Source organism: Trypanosoma cruzi, genomic scaffold, assembly GCF_000209065.1.
Source record: "Trypanosoma cruzi strain CL Brener 1047053516469 genomic scaffold, whole genome shotgun sequence".
NCBI lineage: Eukaryota > Euglenozoa > Kinetoplastea > Trypanosomatida > Trypanosomatidae > Trypanosoma > Trypanosoma cruzi.
Genome location: NW_001849544.1, coordinates 157,078 through 176,777, shown reverse-complemented (window position 1 = coordinate 176,777; position 19,700 = coordinate 157,078). Strand labels below are relative to the sequence as shown.

Here is a 19,700-nt window from a genome sequence, read left to right as displayed (position 1 = left end):
TCGCCTTGTTGCTGCTGCTGTTATGTCTCCGTGACGTGTCTTTCCCAAAAGTGCACGCACGCTCTCTAGAAATTTATCCCTAACGTGCAATTCTTCATTCATTTCAAATTTTGTTTGCCCGTGTTCAGAGAGAGAGAGAGAGAGAAAAAAAAAGAAAGAAATTAAATGGAGAAATTGTTCCCGCCAACAGGGCACAGATCACGCCTCCAAAAGGATAACAGGCATGAGAAGAAGAAAATAATAATAATAATAATAAAGGTCAAAAAAAAAAAAAAAAAAAAAATAAGATACTACAATAATAATAAAAAAAAAAAAAAACACTCATTGCGCAACATATCACAGAGCATCCGTAGCGGACAAAATACAGTAGCGTAGGCAGTGTAGAGAAGATTGCCCGGGGTACTCAGCATGCCATCACTGCATTTTATGTACGTAGATCTCCTCCCCAACGTATCACACGAAACATCATGACCGCACACGAACACAGCGACACGGTGGAAGTGAAAAATGAGCACAGATTCCATCCCCCACCCATTAACTCTGCCTTTAAAAGACGAATAATGTACCGCGTGAACACCGTTAAGCTCACATCCTCCATTCCGATTAAACCCCGTTCCCTCTTCTCTTCTCCGGCCCTCATAATAATAATGATAATAATAATAATAATAATAATAATAATAAAACGAGAACTCACCCAAAAAGGGGAAAAGAGTCAAGAAAACAAAAAAAAAAAAAAATAGAAGATGTGAACCCCGTCCAGCTGCTTTATTTAACACGCAGCTCGATACTCTCACGTAGTCGCTCTGCCTCTAAAAGCGCCTGCTTTGCAGCCTGGCTACGCCGGGTATAAATGCGTGCCACAACTGAAATGAAAAGGGTGATTCCGTAAAAGATGGCCCCGTTAAAACACGCACGAGCCTTCTCGTCGATATCCCAGCCATTTTCTACGCTCGTAATATGAAATGAAACCGCACGCGCACGGAACATGCCGCCAAACAGAAGAAGAAGAACAATGCCCATTAGGGAGAGGACGGCGCAGCAGTTTGGGCACGAGTCGTTCGCCATCACTACCCCTCGCAAACCCCACTTCTCGAGCAACACTACCAACAGCCCGTCACCCTAGGCCTTTGCACCAAAAATAACAAAAAAAGAAAAGAAAAACAATTAAAAAGAGCATCACAACGAGAGAAACCACCACCACACTCTTCCCATTTCCCCTCAGCAGTGCATAAGTGTGTTTATATAGAAAGATAGGTAGATAGATACGCCAACGTCTGTCGCTGTTGTTGTTGTTGTTTTTGTCCCCAATCACCGCCAACGGGGCGCCTTCAGGTCGCGAGTGCGCAATGGAACACGCAAACAAATACAAAAAAAAAAAAAAAAAAAAAATTAACTTTTGGAACACACTACTGCATCCTCTCATTATCTAGCTTCCTCTCACAGCCCCGCCGCTTTTGTTTTTTTTGTTGTTGTTGTTGTTGTTTTTCTTCGCCCCAGCAGCAAAAGCCATAGAATCAATAAGAAAAAAAAAAAACACGCAAACAAAAACAAATAATGCACCAATTAAATCAACATAAAAGGAATAGAAGAAAAAAAAAAAAAATCGATTTCTTAAAAAAAAAAGTGAGAGGTAAAAAAAGAGAAAAGCAGAGTCCCAAAAGTGGAAAACAATGCATTCCCATCCACCAACAAGTAAAAGTCGCCACTCGTGTTCATATGTTTCTCTTTCCTTTGCTGTTTTCTTATATATATATATATATATGTATATATAAATGTATATAATTATTTTCCTCTCATGTTGTTCCTAACAACGCGTTTTTGCGTTTTGTGATGACCAAAAAAAAAAAAAAAAAAGACGACGGGACGGCATATACATCAACATTCGGCAGAAAAACGCGATGGAAAGCATGGAGCAGCCCACACACACAGACACACATATATATGAGAAAAAAGGCCGGATAATAGCCACATCTGGTCACAGCGATCAAAGTTGCCCGGTGACGCATCGTACTTAGATAAAAACCGTGGATACTGAGGAACGAAAGCACGCTCAGAAGAGGTGATGTGGAAAAGACGCTGGAACATAAAAAAAGAGCAGGCACAAGGAGAAACCAACATATTCAGAAACGCCATTCTTCCATCCCTCCTCCTCCCCAGCGCCACGCCATCCGGATTGCTGCCTACCCGCTCATTTATTCAAAATTTCCACGACGCAGTCAATGAAAGGGCGTGCAGGACGTACCGCGTTGCCCGATTCTTTTTTTTTTTTTTTCTGCTCTTCTCCAGGATTTTAGAGTGTCGTCGTTCCTTTCAGCTGCCCTCTTCATGTTCCTTCCGGTAGGCGCATCTCCACCGCACAGTGAGCCCACTTTACTGAGAAACCATTCCATCCTAACCCATCTCACTATCAATTTCTTCAATGTTGTCCTTTTTTTTTTTTTTTTTTTCTGATGTATTTCTGCCATTTTATTCGTTTTCAACTTTTTTTTTTCCTTTTCTTTCTTTTTTTTTTTTTTTTTTTTGCATAACCCACACGTTAAACTTTTGGTTTACCAGGCAAACTCTTTGAAGAAATTTCATCACGGCAGACGCCTTGTTCATGCAGGGCTGTTGCCATTTATCGACGGCATATGGAGAAGTGTCGAAACGAAGCCTCGACATACAGGACATTTGGGTGTGTGACGCATCAACTCCTCCGCACAACCCTTGCAAAGACACATATGACGACACGGCATGACTGCGGTGTCCTTTGGGACGGTCAGACAAATAACACACAATCCATCCTCATCTTCCTCGCCTTCATGAGGCACAATGGTGGTTCCGAGCATCACCTCCGGATTGCCATTAGCCGCACCCGGGCTATCTCCATCCACTCCAAATAAGTCTTCTACCACATACGCTGAACCTCCAGCTGTAATAATCTGACTGATTACCCGCCTCTTTGGGTTTTCAGCAAGATCCACCGCGGTGTGTTCCGTGTGCTCCACAATCTCCTCAACTGGAGAGGCATTTGCGCTGCTATTCTCCTGCTTACGTAATTCCTTTATACGGTAACGCAAAACAATGACACACGGCTGCTGCTTGGGGTAATGTTTGTTATAGACACGCTCTTTTTCCTCTAACTTGGACACATCAATATGCACATTGATCTCCTTATTTTCCTGTGGCCCTTCAAGCGTGAGACGCGGCGGCTCCATTTTGGGCTTGTTTGGCATATAAAAAACCTCTCCCCCTCTGATGTATTCCTTCACACCGGTATGAATTTCGTATGACAAAAACGGGCAGACGCTTGTAACGCGAAACTTGAGTCGCTGCATAGTTGGATCGTAATCCACTGAAGAGGCATCAATAGTTGCCAACATCTTTACAATTTGTCCCTCCTGAACACCCCGTTGATTGTTATTCGCTGAGTTATTATTGTCGGTGTTTCCAGAAGGAGAAGAAGGCTGCTGCTGCTGCTGCTGCTGTGGTGGTGGTGGTGGTGGGAGTGTTGGCGCTGGCCGCGATGCATCGTAATTTGGCGCTGTTGGCACATTGTTGCCATTGCTTGGCATTTGACGTCGGTTGCTGTACTGGTTTGCTAGGTGTGGAGGCATGTTGGCTGGAGGTGTCACCGCGTTGCTTTGACTACGACGCTGAGAGCGTCGCTCACGCGAGCTGTTTACCCCCATCCTGTTGAACCTCACCGGGCGTTACGCTAATCCCTTTTTTTCCCCGGCTAATTCTATTTCCTTCTGTTTTGATTTTTGTTTCTTTTTTTTTTTTTTTTTTTTTTTCGTATTCTATTCCCTTTGTGATTTTTCCTTCACTTCTCTCTGCAAATTTGCTTCTTTGCTTCCCCGTCTTCTGCGTACGTGTGCGTCACACCCTTGATTCTCGTTCTTGCTTTTCCCCTATGGATCAGACCAGTACCCCCACTTATATTCCACACCAATCTGAAAGAGCGTGAAGAGATGCAATCAAAGTCCGGTACACTCCCAATGAAAAACAACAATCTCAAAGATACGGTCATCAAAACAACATCTAAATATATACCCCAAATAAGAAAAATAAACTGCAAAAGTGTTGGTTTGTATATATATATAAAGAAATAACAATAAGAAGCAGTTAAAAAGGAGAATGAGCATGAGTGTGTTTACATGTAGCCGTAGTGACGCACCACGGAGGAACCTCGGTGAACCAACGGCGCCCCACTCCGACTGAGAGATCGACTCATCGACGCAGTCTGGGGAGTATTTTTTTGTGGCTTCTGCTGCTGTTGTTGCTGTTGCAACTGTCTTCGGGTGTCCCGATCTTTGGAAGCGGCAGCGGCACCTCCCCCGCCAGATCGAGAGGCACGTGTAAAACTCTGACGATGGTTCAGCATACTTGCCTTCATCGCTGCCAGCTCCACTTCCAAGGCAGAAAGACGTTCTGCATCGACGGAGGACTGCGGGGCCGAAACACCCCGGAAGAAGGCATCTACAGCGAGCGAAGGCACTGTTTGGGTTGAATCTTGCACCGCTTTTCTCCCAGATTCTAAATTTGTATCAGTCTGCATTGGAACAACGGCTGGCTGTTGTTTTTGCCCCCCTTGATGCTGATTTTGTTCTGGTGTTGGCGGTCGTAGCGTCAGCTGTGGGTATTCTAATGCGGTCCGGTACGCCTCCCTTAACTGAGCCTTCAACAGGGAGTTCAAATCGACAAGGGATTGTTTCTCGCTTGTCAATGCGTCGACATCCTGACGCGTGAGTTGCAGCTCCCTTGCCAAGCCATCACGTTCCCGAAGGAGATCACGAAGATTTTGCTCCAGCTGCAGATACTTTCGCCGCCACAAGTCCGCCTCCCGCATCGACACGGGATCCCTCTCGGCCCCACAAGAAACTTTTTTTTCACCACTTCGGTGCCTATCCCTCCTATCGTCATCATCACTGCCACTTTTCTGATTTAGTGTCGCTGGTTTTCCAGGCGATACTCTACTTCGCTGCTGCTGTTGTTGTTGTTTTTGATCCCTGAGCGCTTTTCGCATACTTTCATAGGCCTCCTTTGCGCTTTGGTACTCCTCACGAAGGCGTTGGTCCTCCTGATCCCGCTGATGCAAAACCGCCGTCTCCGCAGAGCGCGCACGCAGGATCTCCAACTGGTAACGCGACAACTCCTCCTCTTTCGCACGGAGTGTGTCGCGCAGACGCTGAATATCCTCACGGGCTTGCAATAATTGCTCTTGTAACTCTTGTACTCGGCGCTGCGTCTCCTTCGCAGACTTTACAACGGGGTCGTTTTGTAGCTCCATAGTGAAGGAGGCTACTTGATCTCGTATCGCCGCATTTGTTTGCTCCAGCTCCAATACTCTTCGCTCCAGTGCTTCCTTCTCGCGGCGCAAGTTCTCGATAAGCGCCCGCTGCCCGTTGGCGTCCTCTGCAAGGTGGAAATGCTCCTCGAGGGCTTGACGTGCCGCCTCGCTAGCGTGTAACTCTCGCGTTAGTCGCGCTGCCTCTGACTGGGATCGTTCTTGTGCCTCAAATAGACGTTTCTTCAGTCGCTCCACCTCCTCCTGTGCAACCTCCACCTCACGACCGGCGTCACGAACCTTTTCTTCTGCAGCACGCTGCACTTCTTGCGCGTGCGTCGCAGTGCGCTGCTCCTCCTCACGACAGCGCTGAAGATCCCGACGAAAACGTTCGATTTCCTGTTCGCACCGGGCCCGTTCTTCTTGGGAGACCTCATAACGAGCCTGTAACTCGCCCATACGACTAACTGCTGTGTCGCCTTTCTTTCTTGCGTCTTCAAGCTCTTCTTGCAGCCGCTGCAACTGCAGAGTTAATTGACGCTCTCTTTCTGCCCAATTCCGGCGTCGCTCTTCCATCTGCGTCTCTGCTTGGCGGTAATTCTCTCGCATTTTATTACTCTCCTCCATGAGACGTTTTGTATCGTCATCTCTCTGTATTCGTGACGCCTGCAACCGCTCTTGTAGCTCCGTTACTTGCGACTGTAGTTGGCCGCACTCTACCTCTAACATGTTGGCTCGCCGTGTCTGCTGACGGATACTGTCTTCAGCGTTGGCAATGCCTTGTCCCATAACGGCATTGTACTCATTCAATTTCGCCTCCAACTCACGTTGTTTTTCAGCAGCCTCCGCCACAACAACTTGATGCTGCTGTTGGAGTGACTCATTTTCATGCTTCAATAGAGACAATGCCTGAGATGCTTCAGAGTAACGAGACTCAATGGCCGCCTTCTCACTCTGTACGGCATCCATCACTTTGGTGGATGCAACTAGTTTCTCCTCTAAACCCCTCACTTGTTGACCCCATTTCGCTTCTAATTCTTTCGCCAGCGCCTCACTCTTATCCGCCGTCTCTTCCCGGATGTCATCCATTGCTTTAAATCTTTTTAAGTACTCTTCATGTAGACGCTGCTTCTCCGCCTCTAGTGCCGTCTCTTTTTGGCCAAAAGCCTCCTTTAGTTGTCTTTCTTTCTGCTGATACATCTGCTGAACGCGCTGCACAGTCTGTTCGCGTTCCACCTCCGTCTCTCGAAGTCTTTGCCGTAAATGGTGTGTCTCCTTCTCAAGCCCCTCCAAACGCTTGGATAATGTCAACTCCTCCGACTTGCGGTGCTTCAACTCGTCGTACAAAACTTGAAGCTGCGTCGCAGCCTCCTCCAACGCCGCATCACGGTCCTTGATGAGCTCATAGTTAAACTGATAGTCCTCCTCAGTTTTACGTAGCTGCATTTTCAACGTTTCTATTTCTTCTTCACGACGCTTTAGTGATCGCTCAAGCGTCATAATACGATGTTCTACAACACTCCTCAGCTCCGCCTGCTTCTGTTCAATTTCCACATACTCCGCGGCGGTTGTGGTAGACACCGGAGAAACGCTCTCCATTGCTCGCCCCGCTGCCGAAGAAGCAGCAGCAGCAGCAGCAATAGATGTCGTATGCGCGGCTGGGGACGTCATTGCCATGGGGCTGCGTATTACTGCGCCACCGATCACAGTGGCGGAGCGTCCCACCGGGGACGGCGCGCAAGAAGAATGCGGTGGGTCGAGTGGCGGCGATCTTGTCGGAAGTGAGGACCCCACAGCACACATACCTGCCGCCACTTCGTCCCCGGAATAGCCCTCCTCCATACTAAATATTTTTTTTGTGTGTGTTCCTTGTATCTACAATAATCCTTTCCACACCGATCCCTCCCCCTGCGACCCTTGCAGGCAGCCGCCAACGCGTGTTTGCTGCCCTGGGAGAGCTGAGAAGCAGGCCCTCAAATAATAATGAGATGAGAAAAAGAAAATAAAGAGACCCGCGAAAGTCGTTCACAACGCGCAAAAAAAAAAAAAAGGCATAAATCATTGCACAAAGAAACAAAAAAACAAGTGAGGAAGGTACAACAGTAAGATAAAACACAGGGGGCAATATTTTTTTCCACCGTTCCTTTTGTGAATTTTTAAGTGTATAAGAGTTATTCCCCTCCTTCGCCTTCCACGTGGCAGCGCCCCACTTCCGTCATGTCCACGATAAAAGAAACAGAGAACTACTCCCAACATTCACAATAATAATAATAATAATAATAACACTTGGCGCGCGCAAAAATATGGCAAGTCTAATCCTTTTTTTATTATTTATTGTTTTTGTTTTTTTTTGTGGGTGCCGGAATAAAAAAGAACACAAAAGAAGCGGGGTAAGAAAAGAATCAAGCCTACTACTAATAATCACTAGCGACACAGGTACATACAGAAACATATTATTTATATATATTACTTCACTTCGTCTCGTTCCTGCCAGGCGTTCAACAAGAGCATGTACCCGACGTCTTTGAAGGACGTGAGGGAGGCTCCAACCGTTTTGCCCCACGCGTACCCCCCACTCCGCCGGCTGAGGACGACGATGCCAGTCCGTGTTCGAGCAGCGTTCGCGCAAGTTCTACAAATACCAATTCAATATTCTCATTCTCTTTGGCGGATGTTTCAAAGAAGCCATTTACGCCTTCCTCCTGCGCGAGCGCTTTCCCATCTTCATGCGAAACCTGCCGGAGCGACTCCAGGTCCTTTTTGTTCCCCAGCAGAAAGATGGCCAGCGTCGGATCCGCATTGGCGCGTAACTCACGTAGCCACGTCTGGGCCTTCTTGAGGCTATCCACACTTGTGATATCATAAACAACCAACGCCCCGCATGCACCGCGGTAATAAATGGGTGCGAGTGAACGATACCGCTCCTGCCCTGCCGTGTCCCAAATCTCATACTTTACAGCCCCAAACGCGGTAGAATCCTGCGTGGAAGAAGAAGAATTTGGCACGCTCACAGTCCTCGAGAGAAAGGCAGCGCCAACGGTAGTTTCTTGATTGGGACAAAACTCATTCCGTGCAAAACGCAGTGCGATGGAGCTCTTGCCTACGGCGGACTCACCAAGCAAAACAATCTTGGCAGTGGCTGTCTCACAGCCTGCGTGTGGCGTTGCCGACGCTATCATACGGCTTTGTTATTTCTGCAGTTGAGTTCTTCCTGTGTACTTCGTGCTTCGTTGTTCCCTATCCTTATTGCTTTAGCTTTCCCCTTCCAGCTGGCAAAGCAACGCTGGGATCTAAGAGTCGAATCAAAAAAAAAAAAAAAAAAAAGAGGAGTGAATCCAAAGCAACAATCAACGCTTTGATGGAAAACAAAACACATACAACACCTTCAAACCTGAAGAAAAAATCATAAATAAAATGTGCGTCTGGACAAGGCCTCGTCCCACCTTTTACAAAGCGAGACGACACAACAGCGGGAGGCAAAAAGTCGTTTCAGTGCGACCGAAATCCCGATTCGGACGAGAATTTTCCAACAGCCACACCCACGCACCGCAGTAGCCCAATGGATTCGAACGGCACATGTATGGTCCCCAAACCCATTGCAAACTCACAAAGCAGCAGCATTGAACTGCCCTGCAGCCGCCGGGCTCCCCCTCGGCGTGGAGGGCAATAGTTGTTGGGTGGGCGGGATGACTGGTACAAAAAAAAAAAAAAAAAAGACGCACTCACTGCCTTCCAGCGCGGTACCTCTCGGAACAAAGCCAAGTACAGGATAAAATAAACAGAGGGGATCCATAGGAAACCTACTCATTTATTTGGCCCGTCTGCTCGCACATTCCTCCCAGAGGTTTAAACAACAACACTAAATAATAATAATAATAATAATAATAATAATAATAATAATAATAATAATAATAATAATAATAAAACACCGTGATAAGACAGTTAAAAGGCAAAGACCTTTATGCACGACAAGTCTTTCAGTCTTTCAATTTGAGTTTATTCCTCCCTCCGAACTGGGAATAGAAAATACCAGCAAATAGGAGCCGCTAAAGCATCCATTTTCCACTCTTGAAAACGCTGCATTCATCACAAAAACTACCCCCGCTTTTGGGTACAAAACAAGTGAGTGTGTATAACGGAAACGGCCACCAACCCCAGTCTATTTCTCCAAAAAGGGTTGGAAATAAACACTCGTAATAACTATATATATATATATATATAAAGAAAAAGAAAAAGGCGAGGGAGTGAAAATAGCACAAAAACCCCAATCGCCATGGCATGAAGTTCATAAGGTATGCCCCCCAGCAAATCCATATAGGTTTCTCCCGTGGGATCCTCCAGTCACATGGAGGCACATTTTTTTTCTTTCCCACGGTGGAATTTATTTGCAAGATGCGGGGCAAGTTCACTGAACAAATCATCCGGTTGCACGGACTTCTTCCCAATATAGACGATTGAGCCATCCACCACACCTGCCGTTTTCAATGTTGCAGAAAAAGGCGGAGCAACCACGGAAAACCCGTCAACACTGTGTGGCCGCTGTACCACATGTAACACCCACGTCCCTTTCTCTGCGCCAACAGCGGCACTATCAAGAGTCGCCTGACCAACGGCTAGATCCAGCGCCCGACCCACCACCATCAGACGTGAGAAATGCATAAAGAACGGAGAAACGCCAAATTCTTTAGCAAAAAGGACCAGCGGCGTCACCGTGCCCTCAACTCGGGTCCCAAAAGCCGTACTGGGAGTATTTCGCGGAAAATTCTTCTGCGGCGATGAGTGGGAATGAGAGACTGCGCCGGAAGAGAGCGTCGGCTTGGATGACATCGCCTGTGATAAAGCAGGAACGGCTGGCGTTCGAGCCTTTCGGCACTGGTGACGCGCGGGGGCGCGATGCTCAATACAGTACCTATTGCCACAGTCCTCGCAAATGATGGAGGCCACAGAGTTATTTCTGCAATCCGTGTAGCTACAGTAGTTTGTTCGCTCCTTCATACCGGTCGACAACAACGCAGCCGGACGACAACCCCTATCGATGTGTCGCGAAACGGCCTCATCTATTGGCTGCCCAGAACGCTCCAGTGACACGACTTGGTGGCAAACAGGACAGTTGACGTTCTGGGCGTTGAACGTGCGGCACATGTGGGCAGCCACGGATGTGTGGTTAGCGCAGAACATATCACCGCAAAGGACGCAACGAGAGGCAAGAGGATCTACCTGTGTGCAGCCTTGAAAAGTGCAACGCTTCGACTCATCATCGCCAACCCCAACCTGCATCCTGTCCTTTGACGCCTATCGTTTTCAAAGAAGGGTAGGCAACAGAAAAACAAACGCAATGTATATATAGATAGATATTAAAGCATAACAAAAACAAAAGCAAATACATGCAATAAATAAACGCTTTTGCAAACAAACAAACAAATAAAAAACGACGGTATATGTGGCCCTCAGGCAACCACAAAGAAACACCCAAACCCTTTCTTTACCAGCCATTTCCATTGAGTAAAATTCAGAAATTTCCGGGCTGCTTTGTCTTACAAATTCACTTTGCGATAGGGACCCTAACCCCTGGCATGGTATTATTTGTATCGAAACCCAAAAAAACAAGAAGACCAAACGTGCGAAGTGAGACATCCACCGCTAGCTCAAGTTTTGAGCTACTGATTGTCGCGCTAAGCCACCACGGGCCTTCTTCACCTGCCAACTTGCCACCCACAAGACCAACAAGAACTCCTCCAACCAACACGTTTTCCGCGAACAGGGGACAAATTTCTTGCGTCAATGACTCCGTCGATCCCTTGGATCTGAGAAGCTCGTAAAGTGGCCCATCACTGCGAACAAACGAGGTAAAAACCTCCGCGGCATCACCCGAATAAGTCTCTTTATTACCAATACTATTATTATTATTATTATTATTATTATTATTATTATTATTATTATTATTATTATTGCTGGTCAAAGTATTGGCAGTAGTAGTGGTATTAGAAGCAGCAACGGATACCTGACGCAAAATGACATGCCAATAATCCCGTAACCAAATAAATCCGTTCGAAAACAATTCACGTATAAGCTCCGGGTGATGGGTCGCATTCAGTACTATCTTACGCGCTCGCATAAACGAGGCGAGATATGAGGCGGATTCAACAACCACCCGCCAGCGGCACCTTGCATTTAAAAGAAATTTTCCATCGTACGCCTCAAAGGCGCGAGAACCCACGGAGACAATCTCCACACCAGGGCCTTTGTATGGCCGCGTCTCAAAGAGCATGCGAGCGGTGGCAACCGTCACAAGAACAATCCGCCGACACGCAGCACCATTGGGGTTCAAATGGTAGAGAGGCACGAGACCGGAGCCCACTACGTTCTCCTCCTTTTTCTCCAATGTAGAATTGTAGTATTGAAAGGTGCCAGAGCAATTCGGATTGATCCCGTAGAACTCAACGATATTACACCATTCAGGATCATCTCTGCCTACGGGGGCCCAAAACTTCCCTTTTGTCCAATGATTCAGCTTCTCCTGAAGCAACAAGGGAGGGGCCCAATCTGGCAACGATCGCTTACGAAAAGCGGCAACAAAAAACCCACCTGTGTCATCACGATGGGGCAAAACACGTAAAACCTTTCGGCCATCAAACGTCAAAGGTAACGTGGCTATTTGCAACTGGTCAACGTTGGGAGATAAAATGCCACCAACAGAGTGTAGCAACGCACCCTTTTCTCTTAAAATGGCATTAACATCAAGAAGCTCCACGGTATCTCCAAATAACTCCAAGCCCGCACACACAACTTCCTCGTCTTCCTTTGGATTCATGCTACACGTACTGTAAACAAGAATCCCACCCTCCTTGAGAAGATCCAATCCACGTCGCAGCAGTGCCTTTTGTGTTGGCACAAGTGATTTGACATATCCAGGACTCCAAGAACTCGCCAATGCTGGTTCCTTGCGAACTGTGCCATCCCCACTACATGGAACATCGCAAATAATACGGTCAAATCGCTTCTCTGCAAATGAAGATCCTCGTTCAAAAGAATAAAACAGTCGTGGCCATTGCGAGGCGTCACAACGGGTGCAAATCACATTTGGCGCATGAAAACGCTTTAAACGAGCAGGCAATATTTGGGTGGCCTTAATACGATCTTTTTCATTTACAAAGAATACACCCTGCGAAACAGAAGATGTGGACCAACCGTATTGCAGCATCTCATCAAGTACATGTAGTGTTTTGCTTCCTGGTGCAGCACACATGTCCAAAACCGCGTGATGCGGATGGATATCCGCCACCATAACTGGAAGAACCGACACAGCCTCCTGGAAAGACACCGCGCTGGCGGCGTGTAATGTTCGACAAATATACTCAACCCGAGGTTCTGTGTGGTAAACGGCATGAGAACAACCGTAGAGACCTATACTGGGAGGAAGCAAGGGAGATACGGAATGCACCACCTCACGCAGCATCGGGTCATGTAACAAAAACTCATCTGCAATATGCTTTAAAGCCCGTTCATTTCGGTGTACACGTAAAGTCATTGGAAGTGGTGAAGAAATGCAAGCAATAAACCTCTGCCACTCAATTTGGGCATCCTCTGTGTTGACACACTCCAAGAGAGAGGCAAAACGACCCTTTGAGTAGTACTTAATGAGCGGAGCATTTTCATCCAAAGGTTCCGTGCTCCCAACATTTCGTCGCCGTTCGTGCACATTCACTGGAGCAATGACCTGAGCAATCGCAAAGCACAACTCTGTCACATCGATCTTCTCAAGTGTTGATTGACTGCGCGGCGCACGACGAGCAACGGCTAACAGATCTTTGGCGCATATCCCGTTCCCAAGCCCCTCACATAGTCGATTTAATCCATCTCCCTCAAGCACGTAGACGCAGTCCTCTTCGTCAACGTCAACCAATTCTCGTTTTGAGAAGCTCTTCAGGTAACGCAAGGGCGCGGCAGGGTCAGTTTGTGGGGAAATGCATGTGATAAGAGCCGAAAGCGCGGGTGGTAGAATTTCACGCTCCCGCTTACGTCGTCTTTCACGTCGATTCATCCGTGTATTCACCCTTTTTTTTTTTTTTTTTTTTTGTGTGTGTGTGTTTTGTTGCTGTTGCTGTTCCCAGCTTCCTCACTACGGCTCCTTCGTTCCCAACAACCTGCAAGACACGCGCCTTCCCCTAATTCCTTCGCCCCAACTAAATAATCATACAAACGGACACATAAGGAAAAAAAAAATAACCCCCAACAAACACACAAAAAAAGACACACAAAACCAATGCAGTGACATCACAAGAAATGCATGTGCATAAAACACTATGGGCATTATAATTTAAATGGGAACCACCGCAAACAAGGCACTTCTTCTAAACCATCAAAATGGTAATAAAAGAACAGGAAGAGATTAGATTTCCCAAAACGCCTTTCCTTCCTTATTTCTTATCTCGCGGTCAGCACCGTGACGTAACAGATAGCGGCCCAGCTCTTCGTTATTGTCCATCGAGGCGTAAAATAAGGCGGTGTCGCCATGGTAGTCTTGCAAATTCATCCAACGACGGTGTTCTGCAACACTATGTACCTTCCGACTTGTCACTACAAGTTCTTCCACTACATCATTTGTACCGCGACTCGTGGCACGATGGAGTGCAGACTGTCCGCGTTTATTCTGATGATCAATTGATGCCCCAAGTTGCAACAAGAAACGCACAATAGCAATATTGCCTCGCCCAGCAGCATATAAAAGTGACGTATTCCCCAGGTTGTCAGCTTGATCCAGAATAGCTATTTTATGATTCATAAGAGAGTCATCTAGGGACTTGGTTTCCCCTGAATTCACATCCGCCGTAACATGCTCTTGTTTACTATCTATGCTCTCTTGCTCCTGGGTCAACTTCCAGCTTCTCTGTGCCGCCGCTGTCGTCAAGAGTTCCTTCAGAAACTCTTCGGGTGCACCAACCATGCAGGCTGTTATAAACGGCGATGCGCCGTCGTGATCCTCGCTGAAAACCAGAGAAAAGTAGGGTGCCTTCATGAGTGTGCCAGCTAGAGAAAAATTCCGCATGGCTACCGCCCAGTGAAGGGCAGTCCTGCCATCGTCATCCTGGTACCCCCAAATGCCCTCAAACGTGCATCGCATCTGCTCATGAACTTCTCTCGTAAAGCCAGAAGCCAAATGAAACGCATCATCATCATCATCATCATCATAATCACAGCCCAGGTTGGGACGCTCCGGGTATACCTGCTTAAGACGCTCCATGATGGGACCAACCTCGCTGGCCTTGCACAGCTCCGACAGGTGAGAACTCATCTTACCTCCCTTGGGTAAAATCTGTGAGGAATCATAAAAACAGAAGCAGAGAAGGCATACAAAAATAAATAAATAAATAAAATAAAAAGAAGGCAATGAGATAGAGCAAAAGTGGCAAAAAGATCCTAATGTCCAACTCTTTAATTATCGGCTGCGCTCATCTTTTTGCGCTCCCGTTTTTGAACTTCAACAAGATTAAACAAAAAAACAATTGGAGAAATAAGGGTGCTTGGGTGGGTGAATGCACGGCATTGCGGACACCCATCACAGCACCCCTCGCCTCTCCCAAGCCAATTCCAATGGCAGCACCATATATTCAATACTCATTTTACATAATGACAGGGGTGAAGACCCAAGGACAAAATAAGCAGACAAAACAAAAAACAAAAAAAGAACATAAACAGAGAAAAATAAATAAAAAAAGAGGGGGGGCCAAAAAGAATATTTAGAAGAAAGAGGGAAATTGTTTGCATTTACCCGTCCTCTCCCTTTTCGTCGCAAAAAATCCAACTCTCATCCCTGTCCAGATTTTAGCCAATATGCCTTGCAGCTCTCAGCACACTCCACCGCAAGACGCATTTTGGGCAAAAATACCGCCATTTTCTCAAAAAATGGAATAATAATATAATTTATGAATAAAATCTGGCCCTTGGCGAGAGCAGGCTCCATGCGGTCCATAAACGGACTACACTGCATGCCGAGATTCCTTTCCCGATCCCCCTGAAGATAAAACTCATCCGATAACTTTGAGCTCCATTTGAGGTAAATTTCAAGCGGCCGGCCACAGTTGGAGATATCAGCCATTTTCAACGCCATGACTAAGGCCAGATTTTGATTTTCGCGTTCCGTAAAGGAAGCGTGCTCCCCAAGGCGGTCATTAAAGTGCGCAATGTGCTTCCCGTGCAAACTCATATCTGTAGCCAACACCATCTCAATAACAGTTTCCCGGATTTCTTTTTGTTGGTCCTCAGAAAAACTCTCAAGAATGTTAAATCGTGGATTCTTCATCAGTTCAAAAACACTAGAAACATGCGCATTTTCAAGTACACTCCGATCATTGTAAATTATTGCCCCATAAGTTTGTGTCTTGATATGAAAGTTGTTATTGACACCAGGGTGATTGTAATCGTGGATAGCTGCCGCAAATAGGGCTGCAAACACCTGCAGGTCTGATAATTGACAACGCTCTATCATTCCCCCTTCGCTTAGTATGTAGTGTGTGATGTGAAGAACATCCGCTGCATGCATAGAGTTGTGATACGGATTGCCATTATACCCAGACTCTACACAACTGATCCAGTTCAATGCAATCTGTTCATCAATGTTAAACTTGGAAAGAAAACTATATTTGATTAGCAGTGCGTACATGGTTATAAAAAGAGAACCACCATTTGGTTGATGATGCAAAGACGCAAAATCATCTCCAGACATGGTCTGTTGAATCTCAAAGACGTTATAATCCCACTCATCCAACTTATTCATAGCTTCCCATACAACTTCTTGTTGTTTATTACCAAAAACAGGGGTTTGGTTCGAAACGCCTGGTGAAGGAGAAGGCACAATAACACGATTACATGATGAACCCGTGTCCATACCAGACAGGGTCATCCAGCGACTTTTGATGAGGCAAAGAAGTTCGGGATCATACGCCGCGCACTCCTTCTCTCCAAGCGGTTGTCGAATACGACCCTTGTGTCGTGCTTGCATGCTGCTCCTGTGGCTCATGTTTGTAGTTGCTTCACCCTTTGTTGCTCTATGAGCGCAATCATAAATTCCTTCGTAATTGGCCACCTCTTCCCGTAGCTGCTTGATTCGTTGGATGTTGTATATGTCCAGTTTTCTTCGCCTACGGGCAATTTCCTTCAGGAAACAAACCTCCTTTTCCAATTGATCCGTCTTTATTTTCAGCTGAGCAACCTCCTCGGTCAACTTTTTCAGTTTCTGTTCCTGAGTATTTGGATGGGCCTGAAATTGATAAAGATCGACAAGCCCCTTCTCGATAGTTGGTAGAACAGACACATCCACTTTACTCACATTAAACTCCGCCCCACAAACTCCAACACCCTCCCCGCTGGCGTCGGCATGGCACATCACTTCCACAGAAGCATCCGTTGCCTTCTGTACCGTGACCTGGCCATTGTTGAAGGCCTCACGGACCACACTGAAGAAGCGCGCCCAGCTGACGTTTTCCCCAAGAGTCTCCTTCACATTGCAAAGACCCTTCTCGTCAAACTCGTCTTGGTAACACACACCACTCGGCATTACAACGCTGACGCAGAGACGCTCCGCTTCTTCATTCATTTTCGCCATGATTGAGCATCGATCAGTCGTTGTCACGAACAAACTGGAGCATCCATGCAGCTCTGTTAGCATCCCCGCCGCGATTCCGTTTCCGTGTTGTTGACTTCTTTTATTTTTTTTGCCCCAGTCGTCTCCTGTCGCTTTTCAATTCCCAAATGTTTCCTTTTTCGTAGCTTTGTTTGTGTGTATATATTGTGTGTGTGTGTGTGTTTTTGTGTGTGTATATGCAATAAAAATAAAAATAATAATAATAATAATAATAAAAGAAAAAAAAAATTATTGGAACAATTTTTTTCTTTTTTTTTTTTTTTTTCTCATCCACACATCTGACCCACTTGGGATATTCATCCCCTCAGTGGAAATGCGGGCTGTGCATCTGGCCAGGAAAGGCAGTCGGGGGGAGGGAGGGGGGCGTGCGTGGGTGAAGGCGCAAAATAAAACGTCTGATTTTAAAAAAAAAAGAAAAAAAAAACTAAAATTTCAACGCGTGTGTGAGCCGAATGTCCACCTCAACGGCAATTTGAAACTGCACGAAGAGAAGTGTGTGTATGTGAGTTCTGCCGCAGCGGCACGTGGAGAACCGCTCCCAACCTCTGCTTAACTCCCCCTCCCGCCCTACCCAATTAAACTCACACACACACAAAAGGAGAGAAAAAGGGAGAGAAAACGACATGGTGGAATTGAAAGTAGGCACTTTGTCAACGGTCAATAAAGAGAAACATCAGGAGTCAAAAATACGCCCAAAAGTGGAAATAAAAGACAAAAAAGATGAGAGAAAACTTGGGTAACTAGTAGACATATACACAAAAGATGTATCGACTTTATTTATAATTGCATGTACAGAAGAAAAAGAAAAGCACAAGAAAAGCAACAACAACAAGAAGAAAAAAAAAAAAAAAAAACATAAAAGATTTTCACAACTGCTTTTCTTTCTTCTCTTCTTCCCTCATTTTTTTTTTTTTTTTTTTTAGAATGAAATTTACACACTTAGGGTTTAAACCTATCAATCAAAACTAGTGCATGTCACTACTGTCTCTCCTAATAGCAGCAATCGCAGGACTTAGATACATTCACTCCACATATTTTTCAATTCTGTTTATTTTTTATTCCTTTCCTTTACATCATATTCACGAATTGTTTAAATTAAATTTGCTCCATTGACGTCAATCCTTGATTTACGCCATATATTTCGTATTTACATGATTATTTTATTCTTTCAAATAAACATATACATGTATACATGTATGCATATATGCCCCGTTCATGCATATGTACTTGTTCCCGTCATATATATATATATAATATATATGACTCCAGCCCCCCTCCCACAAACAAAAAAAAAAAAAAAAAGAGGGAGAGAGGGAGAGAGAGACAAACCCAGAATAACGAAGATTATATACGACCATGTAATTATGTAGATATAAGAGATATATAACATTGATAGAATATAAAATAAGAACTTATATCGTATAAATGTGCGTATAAAAATTTGCTGGCCTATAAAATGAATGAGGTGACCTTCCAGTAAAATCTTATTTATACCGTTTCGCCATTGTATCTCTCTCGCTCTCGCTCTCTCTCTCTCTCTCTTTTTTTGTTGTTGTTGTTTGTTGACCGTTTATTTGCTGGTTCTGCAAACCGACTCATCCGGTCCCCCCCCCAAATAAAAAAAAAAAAAATTCGGCGAAAACGCAAAAAAAAAAAAAGAAGACGGCACCGAAAGGAAGAACAAGAGAATAAATAAAACAGCAAAAAAAGAAACATCAACAGTTCAGTGCTGAGTCACACATCACTGCAAGCATAAATGAAAAAAAAGGAAAAAAAAAAAAAAAAGGCATGGGGGAAAAAAAAAGCAAAAAGAAGAAATTGAAGGCTGCAGCGACCGCAAAAAAAAAAAAAAAAAAGACGATACAAATGCAAACAACAACAAAAAGAAAATAAAATCAAATCATCACTAAAACACGTCGGAGAGCGACAAGTTTCATGTCTCTTAAGTGCAGCAGTGGGAAGCCCCGTGCCACTCCACCTCCTTGTCCCCTCGGAAATTCAACACAACTTGAAAAGAGCTCTCAGATCTCCTTTTTTTTTTTTTTTCGGCCAAAAAATGATGTCGACTCTCCTGTTTTCTCTTTTCTTCCTGGTCCTTGTTCCTTCTTTTTTTTTTTTTTTTTTTTTTTTTTCGTTCTTTGGAAGCATGTTTTGGAAATGGCAACCATGGTAAAAAGATGGTGCATTACGCTTTGGTATACTCTCCGTCACAAAACCCTGCAAACATCTCTTGTTGTTTTGCCGTCAGAGGTGGCAACGGATGGCGGGGACTCTCTGGATAGCGGTCAAAGTAGCGTGTATCCCCTTCCTTAGTTAGCCGCACAGGAATGGGCGGTGTTACCTTTTTCTGTAAAAGTATATCCCAATCTACTCCGCTATAAAATTTGTGTCGCTTAACGTCTTGGGTGCCACGATTTAGCGAGCCAAGGCGCTTTGTGGGCTCAAGCACCAGCAGACCCTTGATAAGATCCTTCGCCCGTGCCTCAACCCAACGCGGAAACTGCAGCTTGCCCTCCAGAATCTTTTCATATATTTTAAAGGGACTCTCATCAAAAAACGGCGGATAACCAACCAGCATTTCATACACTAAAATGCCAAGCGCCCACCAATCCACAGCTTTATTATGGCCTCTGCTTTGAATGACTTCCGGAGCCAGATACTCTGGGGTGCCACACAACGTAAACGTGCGTTCGGTCACACGCTTGGCAAACCCAAAGTCGGTGATTTTAATGTTTCCTTGTCCATCCAATAACAGATTTTCCGGTTTTAGGTCGCGGTACACGATGTTGC

The 19,700-nt window shown here is 45.5% G+C and overlaps 9 protein-coding genes across 9 annotated transcripts, besides 34 other annotated features; all 9 read right to left on the bottom strand.

Moving 5' to 3' along the window:
* Positions 1–19,700: part of a sequence feature (heterozygous, Esmeraldo-like haplotype) that runs on past the window's edge.
* Positions 127–159: a sequence feature (CT-rich).
* Positions 237–256: a microsatellite.
* Positions 262–318: a sequence feature (T-rich).
* Positions 639–681: a microsatellite.
* On the bottom strand, positions 766–1,065 carry Tc00.1047053509805.84 (hypothetical protein, conserved; the record flags this gene model as incomplete). Its single annotated transcript, XM_814867.1, has 1 exon — positions 766–1,065. One exon carries the CDS (start codon positions 1,063–1,065, stop codon positions 766–768), a length of 300 nt encoding a protein of 99 aa, XP_819960.1.
* Positions 1,368–1,389: a microsatellite.
* Positions 1,455–1,483: a microsatellite.
* Positions 1,517–1,646: a sequence feature (T-rich).
* Positions 1,744–1,781: a microsatellite.
* Positions 2,482–2,522: a microsatellite.
* On the bottom strand, positions 2,598–3,671 carry Tc00.1047053509805.80 (hypothetical protein, conserved; the record flags this gene model as incomplete). Its single annotated transcript, XM_814851.1, has 1 exon — positions 2,598–3,671. One exon carries the CDS (start codon positions 3,669–3,671, stop codon positions 2,598–2,600), a length of 1,074 nt encoding a protein of 357 aa, XP_819944.1.
* Positions 3,446–3,467: a microsatellite.
* Positions 3,744–3,776: a microsatellite.
* On the bottom strand, positions 4,136–7,111 carry Tc00.1047053509805.70 (hypothetical protein, conserved; the record flags this gene model as incomplete). The annotated part of the gene is made up of 1 exon (XM_814850.1): positions 4,136–7,111. One exon carries the CDS (start codon positions 7,109–7,111, stop codon positions 4,136–4,138), a length of 2,976 nt encoding a protein of 991 aa, XP_819943.1.
* Positions 7,530–7,552: a microsatellite.
* Positions 7,768–8,448, bottom strand: Tc00.1047053509805.60 (ras-related protein rab-5, putative; the record flags this gene model as incomplete). The annotated part of the gene is made up of 1 exon (XM_814849.1): positions 7,768–8,448. One exon carries the CDS (start codon positions 8,446–8,448, stop codon positions 7,768–7,770), a length of 681 nt encoding a protein of 226 aa, XP_819942.1.
* Positions 8,574–8,593: a microsatellite.
* Positions 9,132–9,193: a microsatellite.
* Positions 9,471–9,490: a microsatellite.
* Positions 9,611–10,546, bottom strand: Tc00.1047053509805.50 (hypothetical protein, conserved; the record flags this gene model as incomplete). Its single annotated transcript, XM_814848.1, has 1 exon — positions 9,611–10,546. The coding sequence occupies one exon, from the start codon at positions 10,544–10,546 to the stop codon at positions 9,611–9,613; it is 936 nt and encodes a 311-aa protein (XP_819941.1).
* Positions 10,812–13,310, bottom strand: Tc00.1047053509805.40 (methyltransferase, putative; the record flags this gene model as incomplete). The annotated part of the gene is made up of 1 exon (XM_814847.1): positions 10,812–13,310. The coding sequence occupies one exon, from the start codon at positions 13,308–13,310 to the stop codon at positions 10,812–10,814; it is 2,499 nt and encodes an 832-aa protein (XP_819940.1).
* Positions 11,152–11,219: a microsatellite.
* Positions 13,325–13,345: a microsatellite.
* Positions 13,659–14,561, bottom strand: Tc00.1047053509805.30 (hypothetical protein, conserved; the record flags this gene model as incomplete). Its single annotated transcript, XM_814846.1, has 1 exon — positions 13,659–14,561. One exon carries the CDS (start codon positions 14,559–14,561, stop codon positions 13,659–13,661), a length of 903 nt encoding a protein of 300 aa, XP_819939.1.
* Positions 14,435–14,463: a microsatellite.
* Positions 14,622–14,649: a sequence feature (AT_rich).
* Positions 14,922–14,984: a sequence feature (T-rich).
* On the bottom strand, positions 15,075–16,934 carry Tc00.1047053509805.20 (phosphodiesterase, putative; the record flags this gene model as incomplete). The annotated part of the gene is made up of 1 exon (XM_814845.1): positions 15,075–16,934. One exon carries the CDS (start codon positions 16,932–16,934, stop codon positions 15,075–15,077), a length of 1,860 nt encoding a protein of 619 aa, XP_819938.1.
* Positions 17,039–17,089: a microsatellite.
* Positions 17,091–17,125: a microsatellite.
* Positions 17,151–17,175: a microsatellite.
* Positions 17,309–17,343: a sequence feature (AT_rich).
* Positions 17,706–17,764: a sequence feature (T-rich).
* Positions 17,787–17,831: a sequence feature (A-rich).
* Positions 18,083–18,171: a microsatellite.
* Positions 18,196–18,234: a repeat region.
* Positions 18,420–18,452: a microsatellite.
* Positions 18,524–18,623: a sequence feature (T-rich).
* Positions 18,670–18,695: a microsatellite.
* Positions 18,706–18,810: a sequence feature (T-rich).
* Positions 19,014–19,042: a microsatellite.
* Positions 19,096–19,700, bottom strand: Tc00.1047053509805.10 (protein kinase A catalytic subunit, putative; the record flags this gene model as incomplete). Its single annotated transcript, XM_814844.1, has 1 exon — positions 19,096–19,700. A coding segment is annotated over one exon (605 nt), but the record flags the coding sequence as incomplete, so codon positions are not given.